General features: G+C 53.6%; 2 protein-coding genes across 2 annotated transcripts; both read left to right on the top strand.

Moving 5' to 3' along the window:
- Positions 1-860: 860 nt before the first annotated feature.
- LRRC23 (leucine rich repeat containing 23) lies at positions 861-7,525 on the top strand. The gene is made up of 7 exons (XM_054843025.1): positions 861-988; positions 1,065-1,177; positions 2,053-2,306; positions 2,403-2,533; positions 5,923-6,059; positions 6,652-6,874; positions 7,157-7,525. The coding sequence occupies exons 1-7, from the start codon at positions 923-925 to the stop codon at positions 7,193-7,195; spliced, it is 963 nt and encodes a 320-aa protein (XP_054699000.1). The 5' UTR covers positions 861-922; the 3' UTR covers positions 7,196-7,525.
- Positions 7,526-7,669: 144 nt separating this feature from the next.
- ENO2 (enolase 2) lies at positions 7,670-17,278 on the top strand. Its single transcript, XM_054813049.1, has 12 exons — positions 7,670-7,853; positions 10,771-10,862; positions 11,764-11,859; positions 12,136-12,194; positions 13,231-13,300; positions 13,467-13,600; positions 14,281-14,503; positions 14,962-15,159; positions 15,281-15,482; positions 15,692-15,800; positions 15,938-15,996; positions 16,331-17,278. Exons 2-12 carry the CDS (start codon positions 10,778-10,780, stop codon positions 16,398-16,400), a joined length of 1,305 nt encoding a protein of 434 aa, XP_054669024.1. The 5' UTR covers positions 7,670-7,853; positions 10,771-10,777; the 3' UTR covers positions 16,401-17,278.
- The last annotated feature ends 1,443 nt before the right edge of the window (positions 17,279-18,721 follow it).

Below are 18,721 nucleotides of genomic sequence, written 5' to 3'. Positions count from 1 at the left end.
TTAAACATTTACCGTATGGAATGTCTTTTCTCAGAGAAACTCACCACTTGAGCGACCACCACCCCATGCAGCCCAGCCTAACTTTGAAGCCAGATCCATTTTGAGCTGGGGTGTAGACAGGATGACCTCCAGTGGTCCCTTCCCACCAAAATGATCACTCAGCTCTCTGGATACACTCCTAGTAACTGCGGATGTCACCCAGCTAGGAAGGGCTGGGAGCACTTGGGAAGGTAGAGTAGGATCACAAAGCATTTCTGATGAAGGAGAGGCATGCTCTGAGCTTTCCACGTGGAATTTAATACCAAAAATGATAAGCTATTGCAGTTGGAGCAGCCAACTAATGCAAGTGGTCAGCTGGGAGGAGTGTTACCAGCAAGATGATGAAAAGAAACCACAGGGAGCATGGAAGGCTGACGATCTGTAAATCAGCAGTGCACACATTGCTGCAGGAAATCGAGCGTTAGCTGCGGGATGCACTAACCGGAACACTGCCTGTGAAATACAAGAAGTCTTTTTTGCAGAGGTTTACTCAAAGCTGACAAGACTCTGGATCTCACATTTTCCCCGTCTGAGGGAGTAGAAAGGCCCAGAGTCAGGAGACGAGGATAAATCTGGTGAGAGAAGGGGAAAGCCCAGAGGATGAGGCCTGTGTGGCTGAGGCAGAAGCCCAGAGTGCCTGCATCACCTTGCACCACCGTACAACACCCCTCAGCTCCCTGCAGCACCGCTGCGCCGGCGCAAGAAGCAACCACCCCCCCGCCCCGTCGCTGTCACTCAGTGCGGTTGCTATGGCAGTGGCGCCGGGCCCCGCCTCCCCGGTTTCCATGGCAGCGGGGCGCCGCGGCCCGCGCAGCGCAGGTTGGCGGTCGCCGCCAGGCCTGAGGGAGCTCCGTCAGCGGGGCGGGAAGCGGGGCCTGTGGGGATGGAGGGCGAGGAGGGAGAGCAGGCGGAGGAGGAGGCGCTGTCGGAGCAGGAGGGGGAAGAACAGGTGAGGGTGGGGGGCTCAGCACCTTCTGGCTGTGGTTAGGCCAGCGCTGGCGTTGTGCTCTCTCCTTCTCTCCCAGGTGCCGGCCCCATGTGCCCTGACGGAGGAAGTCCTGAAGGAAGGTCTCTCTCTCCTTTGTAAGACTGGCAATGGCCTGGCCCACGCCTATGTGAAATTTGAAGCCAAATACAAGTGAGTGTGCAACACCTGCCCCAGGAGGCCTCTTCCTCCCTGAGCTCCCCATGGAGCAGCTGTGCTGTAAGACCACTGGTGACCAGCCGTGTGGGGCAGAAACGTTTCCAGGCCATGTTCTCTGGCTGTCTGGCTTCCAGTCTGTGCCTCAGCATAGCTTATCCATCCTCAGCCCTGAGCTGGGGACTACCTCCAGCCAGATACGCTGGTGGGGACATCAGTGTCCTCCTAGATGGAGGGGAGCCTGCCCATGGCTCTGAGCTGTGGTCTCCTGGGGGGACCTGAACAGGTTGACCTCCCCACAGTCACTTTGAGAAATATCCGTTAAGCATCTCTCCTGTTATCTGCTAACCTGCAAGGCATGTGCTTGTAAGTACAGTGCCACAATGGCCTCAGGACAGTTCGGAGCCTTAGCCCCATCAGTACACCCACATAACCCTAGACCTAACTGACAGGCCTCAGTAAGACTGTGTCTTTCAGCAGCCTCAGAAGTATCTCAACCAGCTTTTTCCCACTAGGAAAGTCCTTCCACACAGTCCTTGGTGTTTCCACTACTGTTTAACAGACCCACCCCCCCAAACTTATCTTCTTTTCTGCTCTGGTTCTGGCCTCTCCTGACAGATACAATTCAATGGGAATAAGTACTCCCTGTGCCAGGAAAGCAGGTCAAATCTTACCATTCAGCCTTCTTTACAAACTGTTTGGCCTGTCCCTGTCACCTGCCTTTTTCTTCCTTCTCTCCAGCAAGGCTTCCTAGGACAGCAAAGAAGTGGGAGAGGAGGATGCCCTCCCTCCAGCAGTGGCAAGGAGCAAACCGAAAGCTGGTAGCAGGGGGAAATATGAGAAATATTTTATTCACATCTTCCCTCCCACAGGGACTTGACAGACATCAGCCTCCTTGAATGCTTCATTCACCTGCGATATGTGGATTTGTCAGAGAACAAGCTGCAGGATTTGTCTCCACTGAGCAACCTAACCCACCTGCTTTGGCTGAAGGTGGATGGGAATCTGCTTACCAGTGCGAGCATGGAGGAGCTGCCCTACCTCCAGATCATCAGCTTTGCTCACAACCGCATCAAGGATATGGAGGGCATTACTCACCCCTGCTTAGCCAGCCTCAGCCTGAAAGGTGAACCAGACCACCTCTCTTCATTCCCGTTCCCATAGAACACTCTTTTTGGGTGGGATTAACTTTCTCATTGTTTCTTCCTCCTCTGGCACTCAGGAAATAAAATCCAGACAGCGCTGGGCCTGAGTCACGGCAAATTGTTCAGTCTGCAAATCCTGGAGCTGCGAGGAAACAAGCTAGAGAGCACAGCAGGGCTCAGTCTTCCCAAGCTCAAGAACCTCTATCTGGTAAGGGGTCAGCCAGCTTGGGGAGTGGGACAGAGCTGCTGCAGAGCCTGGGACCTCCAGTCAGTGGGAGGAGAGGAAGAGGCTCTCACTTTCAAAGCAGGATAATTTCTGTGCTAGCCCGTTCAGTTCAATCTTCTCAGCCTGAGAGAGAAATAGATTTCAGAGAGCTAAAGAGACAAAATCACTTATTTGAGGTAACTCCTTCTATGCTGTCTGTCCAGATAGTGCAAAGGCAGTCTGACCACTGACCAGTAATTCCTCTGCAGAGAGTGGGGGAGGTGGTAGCGTTCAGTGCACCGGGTTCTTCCCTCCTGTCCTCCTACCGGAAAGAGGTATTCTGTTCTGGCAGCGCTAGGCAAGCCTGTATTCCCTGTGTCCCAGGACCCTGGAGGTCAGTGGGGAAAGCAACAGGTTTGCTCTGGGTGATAGGGGGAGGTGATGCCTTTCTTCTCTCTGATGAGCCTAATCAAATACTGGTTTAAAACCAGCACAATTATATAATTCACACTTTCAGCTGCCAAAAAAGAAACTGATTGAACATCATAATGAAACTAAGATAGGAGTGACGTGGTTTAGGCCCAGCCGGCAGCTGAGTGCCACTCGCTCACCCCTCCCCCAGCGGGATGGGGAGGAGAACAGAAAAACAACGTCAAAGCCTCGAGGGTTGGGATAAGGGCATTTTACTGGGACAGCAAGGGAGAGGGAAAACAATCAACAACAGTACTGATAACAGATATTCGCAATGGGTGATAACAGAGAACAATTTACCAATGATCCAACAACCGGACCAACTGGACACTCAGCCCGGCGAAACCACACCATGCCCTCCCCTGCCTGACTAGCCCACCTTTTATGGTGAGCATGATGTCACATGGTATGGAATAGCCCCCCCCCCCCCCCCTTGGGTCACCTGTCCTGGCTTCTTGTCAAATTAACTCCATCCTTGCCAGAACCAGGACAGGGAGAAGCAATTTCCTAATATCATAAACAATTGCTTCAGGGAACATTTACTCCTAGAGACACAAGTGAAGAAAGTATGTGTGGCTTAGTCCCATGCATCACACAGTGCTACAGCTTGCAAAGACTAGATAGATGTCCTGAGTCACTACCTCTTAAAAAGCAATTAAAGATGATAAAGGCTTTGAAAAGCTATATGGTTTCTTTTCATCAAGACTCCCTGGCAGAAAACACTGTGGAGATTTGCTTGCTGAGATTGCCTGCAATTTTCTGTTGGAAAACTGAGATTTTGGGACTAGACGTGCTCGAAAAAGGGGTGAAGTGGATAAGTCACTAGATACAATACAGGATTTCACAGTAAAACCGGTCACTTTAGTGAATGATTAGAGAGAAGCGAACACTAGAAAAAACTAGAAAAACTGACTCATTTCTCAGGAATTTTTGGGGCTCGAATTTGTGTTCCATGTCCACCTACTCATTAAATCATTTTGGAGGGGAGTCTCTCCCAGTAGCACCTTGCTTTCTGTATAAAGATTTTGGTATTACATGAGCCATGGCTAGATGTAACTGATGCCTCAAGACAAAGGGTTCAATTTAAAGCAACCAAACCGAATTTGGTTAATGTATGACATAGTTGCAGATGAAATTTAGCTTTAAAAAAGTTATACCTACTAGCAGAAAGACTATGAGCTGGCTGTGTACCATGTGGCACTTGTCTCGGTTTGAGGATCACTGCTGTCAGTAGGGGTCTGTTGGTTCTTGGTCATTGTGCAGCAGCAGCGACAAAGGCTACCTAGAGCAAGGCCAGGTATGCAGGAAGGGGAGAGGGAAGCACAGGGAACATATTACAGTAGCTTTCCATAAGAAATGGTGGCATCATGTCTATGTGAAGAACTGGTGTCTAAGGTAAGGTGACAATGTTGTCATTTAATTAACGGTGTCATAGGAAATGTTATTTGATTTGGGGAAAAAACCCCCAACCCCTCAAAAAAAATCCATTCTGCATTGTGCTGTTAGTGCTTGCAGGGCCAGAGCCATTAAAACTATTCACACTGAAGTAATGAAAAAAGTGAGAGTGATGGGAGGTTACTATTCATTTTACAGACCAGTGGTCTGTGAGCTCCCCACCCTACTTCCCACACCAGCTCCTGATTTCCTCTGAAGTACAATGTACTAATCCTTCCTGGTTGTTAAATCTGTTCGCACAACCTTCGCTAAATCGCCGACTTTCCTCTTTTTGTCCTTGTGTTACCCGCTTTACTTGGCCCAGCTAGTCCAGACTTTTCCTTGTCAGGTTTCCATTAGAGACCTCATTTTCTACAAACACTCCTTTTCCTGAGTGACCCAGTCCTAAACTGTTCTCTTATCCCACCAGTTCAGCCTGTGCCCCTTTCATTAGTCTTGAGCGTTGGCCATGTCACTGCCTGGGTACTAACAAGGAACAGAGAGCACAACAGCACCTCTCTCCCCATTTCCTGTGCAGGTATCTGCATCCTTAGAGACTGCAGCCCTGAGCCACAATCACAAGTGAAGCCCTGCGCAGCTCCAGGCTGGAGAACATGGGCCGGGAGGTTGTATTTACCGGGGATGTTCCAAATTTGGCTGCACAAGGCTTTGAGCAGCCGGACCTAACATTGGTGCTAGCACTGCGGTGAGCCCAGGCTTGGGCAGGAGACCTCTAGTGGTCTTTTCCATCTGAGACTCCCCTGTGAAACTATTGCTGAAATTCAGAGCTTCGTATTTACCGTCTCATAACTTACATCACAGTGAAGGGAATTAAATTCAATGATGGGGAATTTTGAACTGATAGGACACATTCTTCCTGCTGCAAGGTTGCAAGAAGGTGCACTTATGGATGGATCACAACAATTATACCAGGAAATGCTTAAAATTAAACTAACAAACCCCACCCACCTGCAACCTCTCTCAGGACCACTCAGCCTGCTTCTGCTCCTAGAGGAATAGAAAGGGAGACTTCTTGGTAATAGATTTCCCCCACAAGAGAAGCAGCTGACAGTGGAAGATCCCTGGACTGCCTGGACTATGTGACTGAGAGGGGCTTGTTATTCATCCTTTAAATACACTTGTTTCAGGCTCAGGTTCATGCTTTTCCCTCCATGCTGTTACTCTCTGAGGCCTCACTGCCATGGAAGGGGGTCTGTGCTGGCAGTGGGTGGTTTTGTCTCGGTCACCAAGTGATGCTACAGGGAACACTTTTTCAGCAAATTTTTGGTCCTTGAATCTTTCAGATTCAGATGGTTAGAACCCATTTGGGCAAGACTCTGAGTAACCTGATCTAGCTTCAGAGAAGGCTGTTATGAGTGGTAGGGAGTCTGAAGGGTAGAAAGAGCTTTAAAGGCCAGAAATAACTGCTGTTTCTTTTCCTGTGTGTCTCCTTTTCCCTTCTCTTTTACTTCCTCCCTGGTGCTCAGGCCCAGAATGCCATTAGAAGCCTTGAAGGCCTTGAGGGGCTAGGGCAGCTGACAACTCTGCACCTGCGGGACAACCAGCTTGAGACCCTGGATGGATTCTGTAGTAGCATGAAGTGCCTGCAGTACCTCAATCTACGGTAGGTCCTCCCTGCTCTCTGTCAGGACAAGAGACTCCTTCATCAGGCTATACTCCCATTTAGGTCTTTAGGATTTTCTGGTTCATTTGGAAGTTGAAGACCTGATGGGGATGGGTTGATCTTCGCCGTTGTTAACTGGTGTTCAGTGCTCAGCTTTCTAGCAGTATAACAGCCAGGACCTTTCCTGGCCTTCTCAGAAAACAGCTACCTCTTCAGTCACTCTCAGACCCCACCTCATATTTTTTCTTCCTTGCTATAGCTCCTTGGGATCCCTCTCTGCGTGTTCTCTGTGTCCTGGACATGACTGCAAGTGCCCTTTCCTTTTTGGCATTTGCCATACAGGGCAATGGTGATATCAGACGATTCAGTGGTCTGTTTGAGCACAGAGAAATCCAGAGATGTCCCTTTTGTCCCTCAGTCTGGGGAGCTGCAGACAGATCTGGATCTTAGATCACAGGTGTGTTGTCTAAGGTCTATGGTCTATCATGCTGCTAAGTTTTGCTTTGTCTGTCTTGTCAGCCTTAAGTTCCAAAGGGACCTCACTACTTGCATGTGTCTCTTTCCCCTGCCCTTGGTGCTTCCTCTTCTTCAGGAACAATGGCATCAATAGCCTTCAGGAGGTGGCAAAACTGCAGGTCCTCCCCATGCTGCAGGCACTGGTGCTGTTGGACAATCCATGCTCTGATGAACCCAGTTACCGGCTGGAGGTCCTGGTCCTGCTGCCACACCTGCAACGCCTCGACAAGGAATTATTTGAGCAAGATGAGCGAGCAGAGGCAAACAAAATCCGTCAGGAAAGGCAGGAGGAAGAAAAGGTGGGAATAGAATGGTGGGGAGAGGAGAAGTGAAGGGAAAGAGACAGGATCAAGCATGCTGATCAAGCCTCTCCTCCTCTAGATTACATGAGGAGAAGGCTGAAGGAGGTCAGTCCCAAGGGCAGAGGAGCCTGCAGCACAGGCCGGGCTTCGCAACCTGATTGCGATGGCCAGCATCGCAATCCTACTGCCATTCCTGACCCCGCTAGCAGAATTGAGCAGCAAAAGGGGAAAAGAAGTCAGGCATGGACTTGTTTAACTTCTCCTTCATTCCTTCTTCAGGAAATGGAAGGATCTCTCCAGGGTGATGTGACTGAGTGACCCTCAGTTTTAATACCTCTTCCCAGAGCAAGTCAAGACTTGGAAACGCCTTCCCCGCCATGCGAGCAGCTGGGAAAGTGAGACCTGCAGGTAGCAGAGCTGCCTTCACCTCATTTTGCCCCTGGAGAAATGGGAAGGGCTACCCACCCTGGTCCTAGAAGCTGCCCTGAGGTACTGCAGTGTTTTTGCAGTCACTGCACTCATATGCTCTATTCTCACTAGACCTGAGAGGGAAGAGGGGAAAGGGGAGAGTTACAGGTTCTGTGGTTGGATTTACAGCTCCCAAAAATCCGACAAGATTTTCTGATTTGAATAAAAATAATGAGCCTGGAGTGACTGGAATTGTTTATCCTGCACACCCACTCCTATTCCCTGGCTCTCTCACCCTCCTCTGTCTATGTCTATCCCCTGTCTCTCTCTCCCTCTCCATCCTCTACGTGCTGTTTGCAAAGCTTTGCTAAATCCTGACTCATCGCAGCTCTGGGTCACATGCTGCTGTCCCGGCCCTATCAGGGGCGTCTCCATCCTGCTGCTGCCACCGCCGTTGGCTTAGAGGACACATCATCTCCCCTTGAGGTCCTGCATCCCTCCTCAGCTTCGTCCTCTCTCCTTTCTACCAGCACTTTCTCAATCTCTCGTTCACCCCTGGCCTAGGAAGGTAAGTGTCTCCCCACGGCCAGCACCCCCCTCACCGCATGCATGTTTCTGCTTCCCACCCTGTGCCCTCCAAACCCCACAGGCACTTTGGGGTCCCTGACGGAGAAGGACCACGGTGAGCGGCATTAACAACTAAACTCCCCTCACTTCCTCCCCCTGCTCCTCCCACCTCTTTCTCCTCACCCCCACCCTTCTCACTTTTCTTTCATATTTTAATTTCAGGTACTCCCTCCTTCCCTACCCCCGGCTAGCATCGTTTCAGATGTGAATATAGGGAATTGCAGGAGGGGGGCAACCAGCAAGGCTAGGCAGTGCTCCCAAGGGCATTGCCGGGAAGCGCGGCGGGATGGAGCTGGACCTGGGGGAGGGGGGTGGCAGTGGGGAGGAGGCAAAGCTCAATTTTGGGGAAAGGACCCAGCCTCAGAGCAGACCAGCCCCCCCTGTCCCGGGTCTCCTGAGGTGTTGACATAAACACGGGCACTCAGCCGGGTCCCAGGGAGAGGGAGGGAGGAGAGGGGATGTTTTCTTATCTGCACAGCCCCACACCACACGGGGGCGGGGGGGGGGGCAGCAGGGAGAGGAGGTGACAGTCAAGCAAGCACTAGCTGCATCAGCCACCACACTGCAGCAGTGCGGGCTTCCTGGGAGCAGTGCCCAGCCCAGGGGAATCGCAGTGGCGAGACGATGCCCTGGCGACACGCAGTGCCACGAAGCAGTGCCCACAGGAAGGCAGCGTGGCAGTGACAGTCTCCCGGGGCACTCTGCCCAGCCCCTGTTCAAGGGAGGCTGCCCAGCCTCCAGCCTGGCTCCTCTCTCCTCCTCACTGTGGTCTACGGGCTCTCGACTATGGCTCCATCCCAATCCCTTATCCCAGCTTATCCGCCTCTGACCTCCTTTCAGGACAGTGCAGCTGATGCCAGGGATTTCAGGGTGCTTCTTTGCACTGCTCAAATGCGGGGGGACACAGGGCAGCAACACAAATGGAGAAAGGGGTGTGAAGGACTAGAGAGATCAAGTGAGTGATGGGGTGGGGCAGGCAAGGCTGGATTTGGGTTTGTCATTTGGCTTCCTTGGAGCTGGCCCCAACAGGGGCAGGTGGATGCGGGCAGAGGGATGTGAGTGACCACGGGCAACATGACCACATAAGCAGAGAGGCACTGCATCTGGCACAGGTCTTGCTGTCAAAGATAATTTTAATGGGGTCCTGTTCCCCTCTCCCCCACGGAGGCTGTTGGGGCATGGCCAGGGCACTGCTGCAAAGGAAGCTTGCAGCTGCAGAGGCACAGCTCTGGAGGAAGTTCCCGCGGTGTGTGCCAGATGGCGTGAGGAGCGCTGCCAAAGCGGCTGATGGGGGATCCCAGCCCAGATGGACATAGTGGAGGGGCCTGCGCAGGCTCCAGAGAGCTCTGGTGTCGCGGACTGAAATGCCCCAGTACAGGAAGCTCTTGCTGAAACTTCAGAGCAGCGTGATTTCCTCACACCCGTGTGATTTCCACCCACCCAAGGCAATGGGGGTGACTCCAGCTTCCCCCAGCCTGCTTCTTAGCTCCCCTCAGTGCTATGATGTCCTGTTTGCAGCACCCCACTCACTGCACACACCCTCACCCCATGCTGACCCCCTGTGCTGGCCATACCCCTGCCAGATGCTCACATGCACCATGGCGGGGTTACGTCTGTGGCCCTGTGGTTACCCCAGGTCCAGCCTCTGCACCAAATTTTGCATGGGTCTGGCTCTGCTCAGGGTTGAGTGAATCATCTGTGGGAGTTGTGGGAGGAAACCTGGCAGGGTTGGGGGTGTGGGGTGACATGCACCTTGCTGCTCCTCCCTCTCCAGGGGGATGCAGCTCCCCAGCATCGCACGGCCCCATGGCTGGGGGAATAAGAAGGTGGGATGGCGGGGAAATAGTCGTTTTGGATGCCCTAGAAAGCAAACTTTAGCAAGAGAAGCTCTTTCAAACAGCCATCCTCACCCACCAGCCTGTTTGCCATTTCAGGTTTAACCAGGCGCCCCAAAATGCCGGGTTTCTTCACCCTCCTCATCTGACAGAGATGCCTCCCGGTCTCATCCGTTTCCCCATCACAGGAGCAGAGCCTGTGTTCAGGCAGGGCCAGGTCTCCCTTCCCTTCAGAGCCCTCTCCCGCATGTCTGAGGCACTGTGGCCTTCAGCAAGATGGCTCCTCTGGCTGCTGGCCTCCTCCGCACTCCTGTCACCTCAGCACAGCCTGACCTGGCGGCTCATGGGGGAGATGGGAAGGCTGAGCTGGGTGCTTGGCCAGGGAGTCTGTGAGAGCTGGGCTGGGGCATTTCTCCCCACCACAGGCTGGAGAGGGGCTTAGGGTCCACGCGGGACGGCCATTCCCCTGCCCTGCCCAGCTCTGCCCTGGCAGCGGCCGCGCTCGGCTGGCTCCCTGCCTGCAGCACGTGGACACAGTGGCTGCTCGTTGCCTGGCTCTGGCAGGGACTGTCCTCGCCTCCCAGCAAGGGGAAGGGAGATGCCGGGAGCTCGTGCCCTGTCCTTGGCGCCGGGACCGTGGACGTCTCCCGGCTGCGCCAGCTGATCCCTCCCTCTCTGCTGCCCGCGGATGCTGTGGCACCCTCTGTGTCTCTGCCACCCCAGGTCTTATCAGGAGCCCTCAGAAGGGGCAGCGCTCAGCCGTGGCACAGGGAAAGAGGGGGAGAGAGAGAGCTCCCAGTTTGTCATCTGCAGCAAAGGGACAGAATAAATTCAAATAGATAACCAGTTCCTGGACAAAATGTGGGTAGATTCCCACAATATGGGTTTTAATAGCAATTTCTAAATTTCCTTGAGCCAATAGTTTTAGCTCCAGCTCATAAGGTTTCTCTTCCTTGACATTAGAAGGGTGAGCACCACATCCTGTGGCCTCTCACAGCTGAACATGTCCTGTCCTCTCCACAGACTCACCATGGCAGTTGAGAGGATCCATGCCCGTGAGATCCTGGATTCCCGTGGGAACCCCACCGTTGAGGTGGACCTGTACACACACAAAGGTATGTGGGTGAGGACAAGAGATGGATGGGAAGTCTTGCCCACCCCAGTGGAGCTGGCACTGTATGGCAGCCTGGCATGCTCTGCTGAAAGCACGGAGGGTCTTCTCCAGTGAACCCCCAGCAGACAGCAAGCCAGGGGAAGAGTGCGTGTTCAGCAGCTCCACACATGTGGTGGGCAAATCACAATGAGACAGCTGGCTGCCATGTATGTGAGTTGAGCCATGTGCCTACTAGTAGCAGGGACCGAAATTTTCATTAACGTAAATATATTTACCTTCTTCTTGCATCCCCGTGATGCCCTGCTACAGCTATGCTTTTAGTCCTGGGACACAGTGCAAGTTTGGAAAGACATCCACGGCCATGCTCATGAGGTGGGGAAAGGTTTGTCCCCGAGATCTCTCTGCAGGCATGTGCATGCACATGTGTCTCAACTGGAAGAGCTGCCATCTGCGCTGGGCCCAAAGCTAGTGAGGGGCCAAAGCAGGCATCCGACCAGTCTCTTCCTCCTTCACTGAGGCAGAAACCAAGCCCCAGTCTGAGGGGGAAGCTGCTGGCAGCTGTGGGTCAAGCTGCCTCTGGAACCAGGAGGAGGGCTGAGGAGCCAGACTTCCACCCATCATCTGTAGTTCTGAGATCAGTGTGGACCTCTGGGTACCTGAGATCCAGGTTTCTCAGTCTGGAAGCCCTGGGTGCATTTATTTCTGCCACTCCGGTGCTCCACCTCTGAGAGGTGCTCCACCTCCAAGAAGACCAGTCATGAGCATCCAACCAGCGGGGCCACCCGTTTGCACAAGCAGTTGCCACATCCTTTCCCACAAAAGCAGAACAGAAGCAGGTGCATGAGGTTTTCCCTTCTGTTCACCCTCTGCTCGCCTCACACCCGTGTTTTGCTGTTTCCCAGGCATGTTTCGAGCAGCGGTCCCCAGTGGTGCGTCCACTGGTATCTATGAAGCACTGGAGCTGCGAGACAACGACAAGTCGCGTTTCCTTGGAAAAGGTGGGGAGATGCCTGCTCTGCACCCCGTTCCCGGGGCTGCCTGTGCATGAGGCTCCGCTGGAGGGTACCACTCACCCACTGGCGTGATGTGGATGTGTCCCACTGTCCTCAGGGAGACCATAGAGGCACAGACCTAGTGTAAAGTGAAAGATCTTCCCTCGCTGTCTCCCTCTCTCAGGCTATGGGTCCTCTCCCTCCCTCTTTCCACTTTCCTCTTTGCCTCACACTCTCTCTCTCTCTCTCTCTCTCTCTTTCTCTGTCTCTTCCCTTCTTTAGGGGTCCTGCAAGCCGTGGATCATATCAACAGCACTGTCGCCCCAGCTCTCGTGGGCTCTGTAAGGATTTCTCTTTGTTCTCCCTTGTCCAATGCTTACTCTGGTCCATCTCTGTCCCCTGCTCTCTGTTTCTGCCTCTCTTCATCTCACTCAGTTAACAGACATAGTGATGCTCTCTGTGAACCTGGGTACACCCCTCCTGCCCTCCATGCCTGTATGTGTCCACAGTGATCTTTTCTCTGGACAGAAAGGATTTAACGTTACCTGGTCCACCGCAGCATCTGTTATACCTACCTAGTCCCCTCAATGCTCCATGTAGAGCTCTCTCCCTCTTTCAGGTGTGCTCCTCCTCAGGCACTGAATCTCATCCACATGTCTGTGGCCTCACACCCATTCGTCCCACCCAGCACTCATGGTGTGATGAGCAGTGACCGTACCGTGCAAGGTCTGGCAGCCCCCCTGGCACAGCCTTGCGGAGTGGTGGTACCACATCTGGAACCTGTTTACACCTGAAGACCTGGAGCCTGCTCTGAGGAGAGCTGAGCTGAAGCCACACGTTACACCCCATGCAGCCTGTGGGGGGGTCTGGCTGAGAGACCAGCTCTCTCTACCCCTGAAAAATAGTTGGCCTGGTGGAGGGCTGCCTGTGTTGGGGCTAATCCTGCCCTCCACCTCACTCCTGGGTACGGCTCCATCCAGTCTACGTTCACTTGCTTGGGGTTGAGCATGTACTGTTGTTCTGCCAAGCTTCTGTGTGACCACAGCACCACAAAGCTCCCTGGAAGCTGCCAAAAGGCTGGGTAAATCCCCAAGGGAGTCCTGTGTCCCCAGCAATGCGTGGCCTTGCCTGGGCTGCAGCTGATGCCCTCTCCAGCGTGGGTACATCTACACTACACTGCAGCAGCAGCATCGTGGTTACCTAAGTTGACTAAATACCAAGGCACTAATTTCCAGAGCTTTGTGTGTATATGTTCCCTCACAAGCTAAAAAGGTCCCTGTGCCCCCCCAGCTTCTCCATCAACGCCTCCTTTCCCACACACCAGAGCCAACAGCCCTTCTCAGCCTCCCCTTCTCAAGAGCTGTTTTTTTCTTGCAGGGCCTCTCTGTTGTGGATCAAGAGAAGATAGACAACCTTATGCTTGAGATGGACGGCACAGAGAACAAATGTAATTAATTCTTCTTTTTTGGCCTGGGAAATAAAGAGCATGGGAGGCTGCAGGGCTGGAGTGGGGGGTCCTATCAGAGCTGTGGTGACCCCAAGGCTGGGCTGGCAAGGGCTGGGCAGGAGGCTGCTGCCTGAGAAGCCTAACTCCTCCTTGGTTTTGCCCACAGCCAAGTTTGGTGCCAATGCTATCCTGGGAGTTTCGCTGGCTGTGTGCAAGGCAGGAGCTGCAGAGAAGGATGTCCCCCTGTACCGGCACATTGCTGACCTGGCTGGCAACTCTGATCTCATCCTTCCTGTGCCAGTAAGACTCCTCCATCCTTGACATCCACCTTCAGAAACTCCAAAAGAAACTTGAAAGGGTGTGTTGGGAGGTAGAGAAGGAAGGGATGTAGGACTGAAACATCAGCTGAGTGCACTGCACTCGTCAAGGAAGCAAACCAAGGCCTGAGATTTGTCAGGTTTCAATATAGAAAAGAGGGGCCTGAGGTGGATATGGTGGAGGTTGTGGTGGGGCTTTACTCAGGATCTCACTCAGCACAAGAACCAGAGGACATCATATGAACCCTCTGGTGCACAGTTCAAAATAAGGGCATACGTGTCTTCACACCAGGGGTAGCTGCCCTGTGAAACTCATTCATAAAGGGCATTGTGGATGCTAAAATTTTCTCAGAGTCAAGGAGAAAGGTCCTGGAAGAGAGATGGACATAGCATTGCTGATAAACACACAGATAAACACATACAGCTCGGGAGATCTCTGAGAGGGAAAGAGGTGGGAAAGTCCTCCCCAACCATTTGCTTTGAGCCACTATTGGAAGGAAGACCCCGGGGCTTACGTGCCTTTGGTCTGATGCATTGTCGCTGATGTGTTATGTTACCCTGTGGGATGTGGCATGAATGGGCATGGTGACTCACCTGAGAGCCTCCTCTAGGTGGTGCCAAGACCGGTTCCTTCAGCTCTGATTCTCTTATGGGCTCTTCCAGGCTTTCAATGTGATCAACGGAGGTTCCCATGCAGGCAACAAACTGGCCATGCAGGAGTTCATGATCTTGCCTGTGGGAGCTGAAAGCTTCCGCGATGCCATGCGCATCGGGGCTGAAGTCTATCACAACCTCAAGAGCGTCATCAAGGAGAAATATGGTAAAGATGCTACCAATGTGGGTGATGAGGGAGGCTTTGCCCCCAACATCCTGGAAAACAGTGAAGGTGAGAGCCTTACAGAGATGGAGTACCCCTGACTGCAATGCTGTGGTTTCCTATACCCAGCTCACAGCATTCCCCAAAGATTGGTTCAAAATATGATGCCTCAGTGTCATTGACTTCCTGTGTTAGGGAATGGTTTCTAAGCTCCTTCTCCATGGGGTGGCCTTGATCTGTCACAATCCCTCCATACAAACCTTTCATGCATGTGCACACTTTTCCAAGGCCTTCTCCCAACTTGTCTCTGGGCTGTAGGATTGTATTTCAATTACTCCTCATCCCTTTGGACGTGACCTCCATAGCTCCTTGGCATGTTTCTTTTGTGCTCTGGGCTCCTTTCTACCTCTCCCATCACACCATCAGACTCTCAGTGTCTCTCAGGACCCTCCCAAGGGAGATTCCCACTGAAAGGCAGAGCTCTCTCCATGGGCTGACTCTCCTGACTGCAACTCTCCTCCTTCCAGCTCTGGAGCTCCTCAAGGAAGCTATTGACAAGGCAGGCTACACAGACAAGATTGTCATTGGTATGGATGTGGCAGCCTCCGAGTTCTACCGTGATGGCAAATATGACCTGGACTTCAAGTCCCCAGATGACCCAAGCCGCTACATTTCTGCAGATGAGCTGGGCGACCTCTACCAAAGCTTTGTACGTGATTATCCAGGTAAGCTGCTGTGCTTGGCAGTAGGGACTGGTGTTGCATACTTAACAGGCGCATCCCCTCTGTGTTTTTGGGGTGGGAAGGGAGGCAGCTTTGACTCATGTTTCTTCTGTTGTCCCTTCAGTGGTCTCCATTGAGGATCCCTTTGACCAAGATGACTGGGAGGCCTGGTCTAAGTTCACGGCCAATGTGGGGATTCAGATAGTGGGAGATGACCTGACGGTGACGAACCCCAAGCGCATTGAGCGAGCTGTTGAAGAGAAGGCCTGCAACTGCCTCCTGCTCAAAGTCAACCAGATTGGATCTGTCACGGAGGCCATCCAAGCGTAAGTCCAGCCTGTTGCCCTCGTTGTCCTGTGAAAGGGTTGGTAATGAACCACAGCAGGGTGTCATGCTATCCATTGGATGAACAGACTTTTGTCTCTACCAGAGTGTAGGATGCTGAGGGTGGGAGGAGAAGATGCCTGGATCTCACCCTGTGCAGATGGTGGTTATAGGAGTGGGAGCTGCTGACTGCGTTTCTTGCTCCTTGCAGCTGCAAGCTGGCCCAGGAGAATGGCTGGGGGGTGATGGTGAGCCACCGATCTGGAGAGACCGAAGACACCTTCATTGCTGATCTGGTTGTAGGACTGTGCACCGGGCAGGTAGGTGAGACCCAGGCCATGCACAGGCCTGGAGGAAAGCGAAGGGATGTGAAGATACAATCCCCTGCCCCACCATGGGAAACTGGTGCAAGTCATAAAAGTGTCTTACAGTGTTTGTTTTGGGGAATGCTTTACAGATAAAGACGGGTGCTCCCTGCAGGTCTGAACGCCTGGCTAAATACAACCAGCTCATGAGGTAAGGGGCTCCAAGGATGAAAACGTGAAAGAGAGAATGGGGGAGTGACTAATTGGGGTGGGAGAAATTGAAAGCCCAAGGGTATATGGGGCTTGTGGGGGAAAGATAAGGCACAGAGATGACAGTAGGATCCCAGGGAGATGCCTGGCGCAGACTCCTTCCCTCCACCTTGGCGTGAGGGTGCAGCCCCACGGGCACAGCAGCTGGCAGGAGCTGAGCTCCTCCCATCCATGTCAGCCTCCTGTGGATGCACCGCCTCTCCAGTGCCCTGGTGCCTCCGATGTGCCCTCGCAGCAAGGGCCTGATGTTTGCTGTCTCTCTCTCTGTCCTGCAGGATTGAGGAAGAGCTTGGCGATGAAGCACGCTTTGCTGGACACAACTTTCGCAACCCAAGTGTTCTTTGAACATTGTCCCCAGGGCACAGCCATCCTGCTGCTCTTTCCCACCTCACAGACTCTGAAGCCCCCTTCCCTCCACTGCTCCCTTTTTTGCTCTTTCTCCCCCTTCGCCACCTACCTCCCTCTCACCTCAAACCCCCTCGAGTTCAGGTGTCCCCGGATAGATGTACCCAGGTGAAGGACGAGAGAGAGGCCTCTACCCTGTCCCTTGCTTTGGGATCATAAGCATTTCTGGATCTAGGCATTGTGTGTCTTTTGTTTTTTGTGCAGGACCACACCTGAGCCACTCTGTTCCCATGTTAGACTACGGGAGCATGCTGCCCGGTGTGTTTCCCTTGTGCACTGAAGCATGTGCGGTGAACATACGTGCGTCGGCTGGTGTGTTTGGGCAAGTGTCGCACCTGTAGCTGTGTCCGGATGAGTGTCACCAGTGGCTCGCTCTCGTTGTGCATGTGTGTAGGTTTATGTGTACTGGCCTATGGCGTCCTTGTGCCCCAGGCGTGTGTTTGCGCTGAGCCCTGGTGGGACCCGAGCGTCGCTTCCCTCCACCCCGAGTGCTTGGCTGTGTTGGGCTGTGCTTGCCAGCAGCTTAGCGTTGAAGTGCACTGCTGTCCCTCACTGGGTGTGCGTGTGTGTGCGTGCTGTCAGTCTCCGGGTCAGCACATAGTACTGTGGGCGATATATTAAAACACATCCGTAAACAAACCCGTGCTCTCATTTGCTTCTCGTGATCTTTTTCTCTCTGTTCCCTTCCCTCTTGCACTCCTTCACCTTCTCCTCTGCCCATAATGTCTGCTTCACCTTCTGGACAGCCCATGCTCAGCTGAGCAACAGACAAACTACAGATCCCTAAACTCAATTAAAATGTATTATTTCACACCTGAGTTGCCTGGCTTGGCCTGATGTTTCTCTCTACATGCCAGTGTTTGGGAAATGGGGACGTTTTGCCATCAAAGCAGGAGAGGGTCACGCAGAAAGGTAGCCAAAACAAGCAGAGGGGACTGGCAAGAGAAAGAAAAGGTCCAGGTACCCCCACCTCCTTTCACAGCCTTGTCCCACAGCCAGACTGCTCTGTCGGCCACCCAGCTGGGAATGCCGAGGGGAAGGCAGGTGGGAGGGTGGGAATTGCCCCTGCCATCTCCACCAAACCACGTCGCATGAAGATCTGCTGTACGGGGATTTTAATCGTGCCCTCCACTGATGTAAAGACGTCAAGGTGGGCCACAGGCCAGCTGCCCACTGAGCTCAAGTGATGGTAAACTGCAACTGCAAGTCTTTGGGACAGAAAAGGCTCCAAGAGGGGCTTGCAGAGCAGTGAATGGAGGTGTAGGTGGGATGTCAGTCTCTCTCAGCTCCATCGTTTCACAGGAGCAACACGGCAGTACTTGAGGAAAGCAGCCTGTGCTCCAGCCGGTGCCCCAGCGGGCTGAGTGCCAGCAAACCCCAGCGCCTGCTCGACAGCATTATTCTGGACAGACTCCAACAAAGGCAGGAGGCTGGGGATGCTCCTGTGAGAAATCCAACCCAAGCTATGACAGAGAATAAATGATAAAACCAGCTTGCCCACCATTACTGGTTCATGTCAGCAGCCCTAAATAGCATAGAAAAGGGAGTAAGTTCAAGAAGAGAAGACAAAGGCTGTGGCACACATGCCCAGAACAGAAAAGAGGGTGGGAGGGAGAACGTGAGGGTAGAGACAGGATTGGTTTCTAGGGGATCACTAGTGAATACAGAACAAATCTCGGTGGTAATGAATAGCTTGTGTCCTAGCCGCAGGCCATCTCTCGCCCATGGTCTGGGAAGTCTCCCCCTCAGCCTCTCGAGCCAGCAGCGTTGCTGCAGAGTAAAACTCACCCCAAACCCAAAGCCCGCACCTAAAAGCCACTGCATCAAGCTCCACGCCTCATGCCCACGGGTGAACAAACCCACGCAAACCCCGTGGATGCTGGGAGGCACACGGAGGCCGCTGCTGCCCACGCCGAGCATCGGCGACAAAGCAGGAGGGCGGCGAGGCCGGCTGCCGGACGCCCACCCCCGGGCAGGCAGCGGGGGAGCGGCGCCACCAGCACGGGCTGGCACCCGGACAAGGGGACGGGGAGGGCGGACGGGGCGGGGGGCTGCGGGCCGGCGGGCGGCTGCCAGCCCCGCACGACGGCAGAGCCGCAGCTGCCTTCTGGGAGCTGTAGTCCGGGCGCCGCTCGGGGAACGCTCCATTTTCCCGTGCCGGAGACCGCGCCGCAAAATGCGGCACCCGCCACCCCGAACCCGGCCGCGGGAACGGGGACACCGGGCGGAGGGGGCGTGCGGCGTCTCGCGGGCGGGAAGGG

This window comes from Grus americana, chromosome 1 (assembly GCF_028858705.1).
Source record: "Grus americana isolate bGruAme1 chromosome 1, bGruAme1.mat, whole genome shotgun sequence".
Classification (NCBI taxonomy): Eukaryota; Metazoa; Chordata; class Aves; order Gruiformes; family Gruidae; genus Grus; species Grus americana.
The sequence above is the reverse complement of the archived record's forward strand: the minus strand, read 5'-3'. Positions and strand labels throughout refer to the sequence as shown.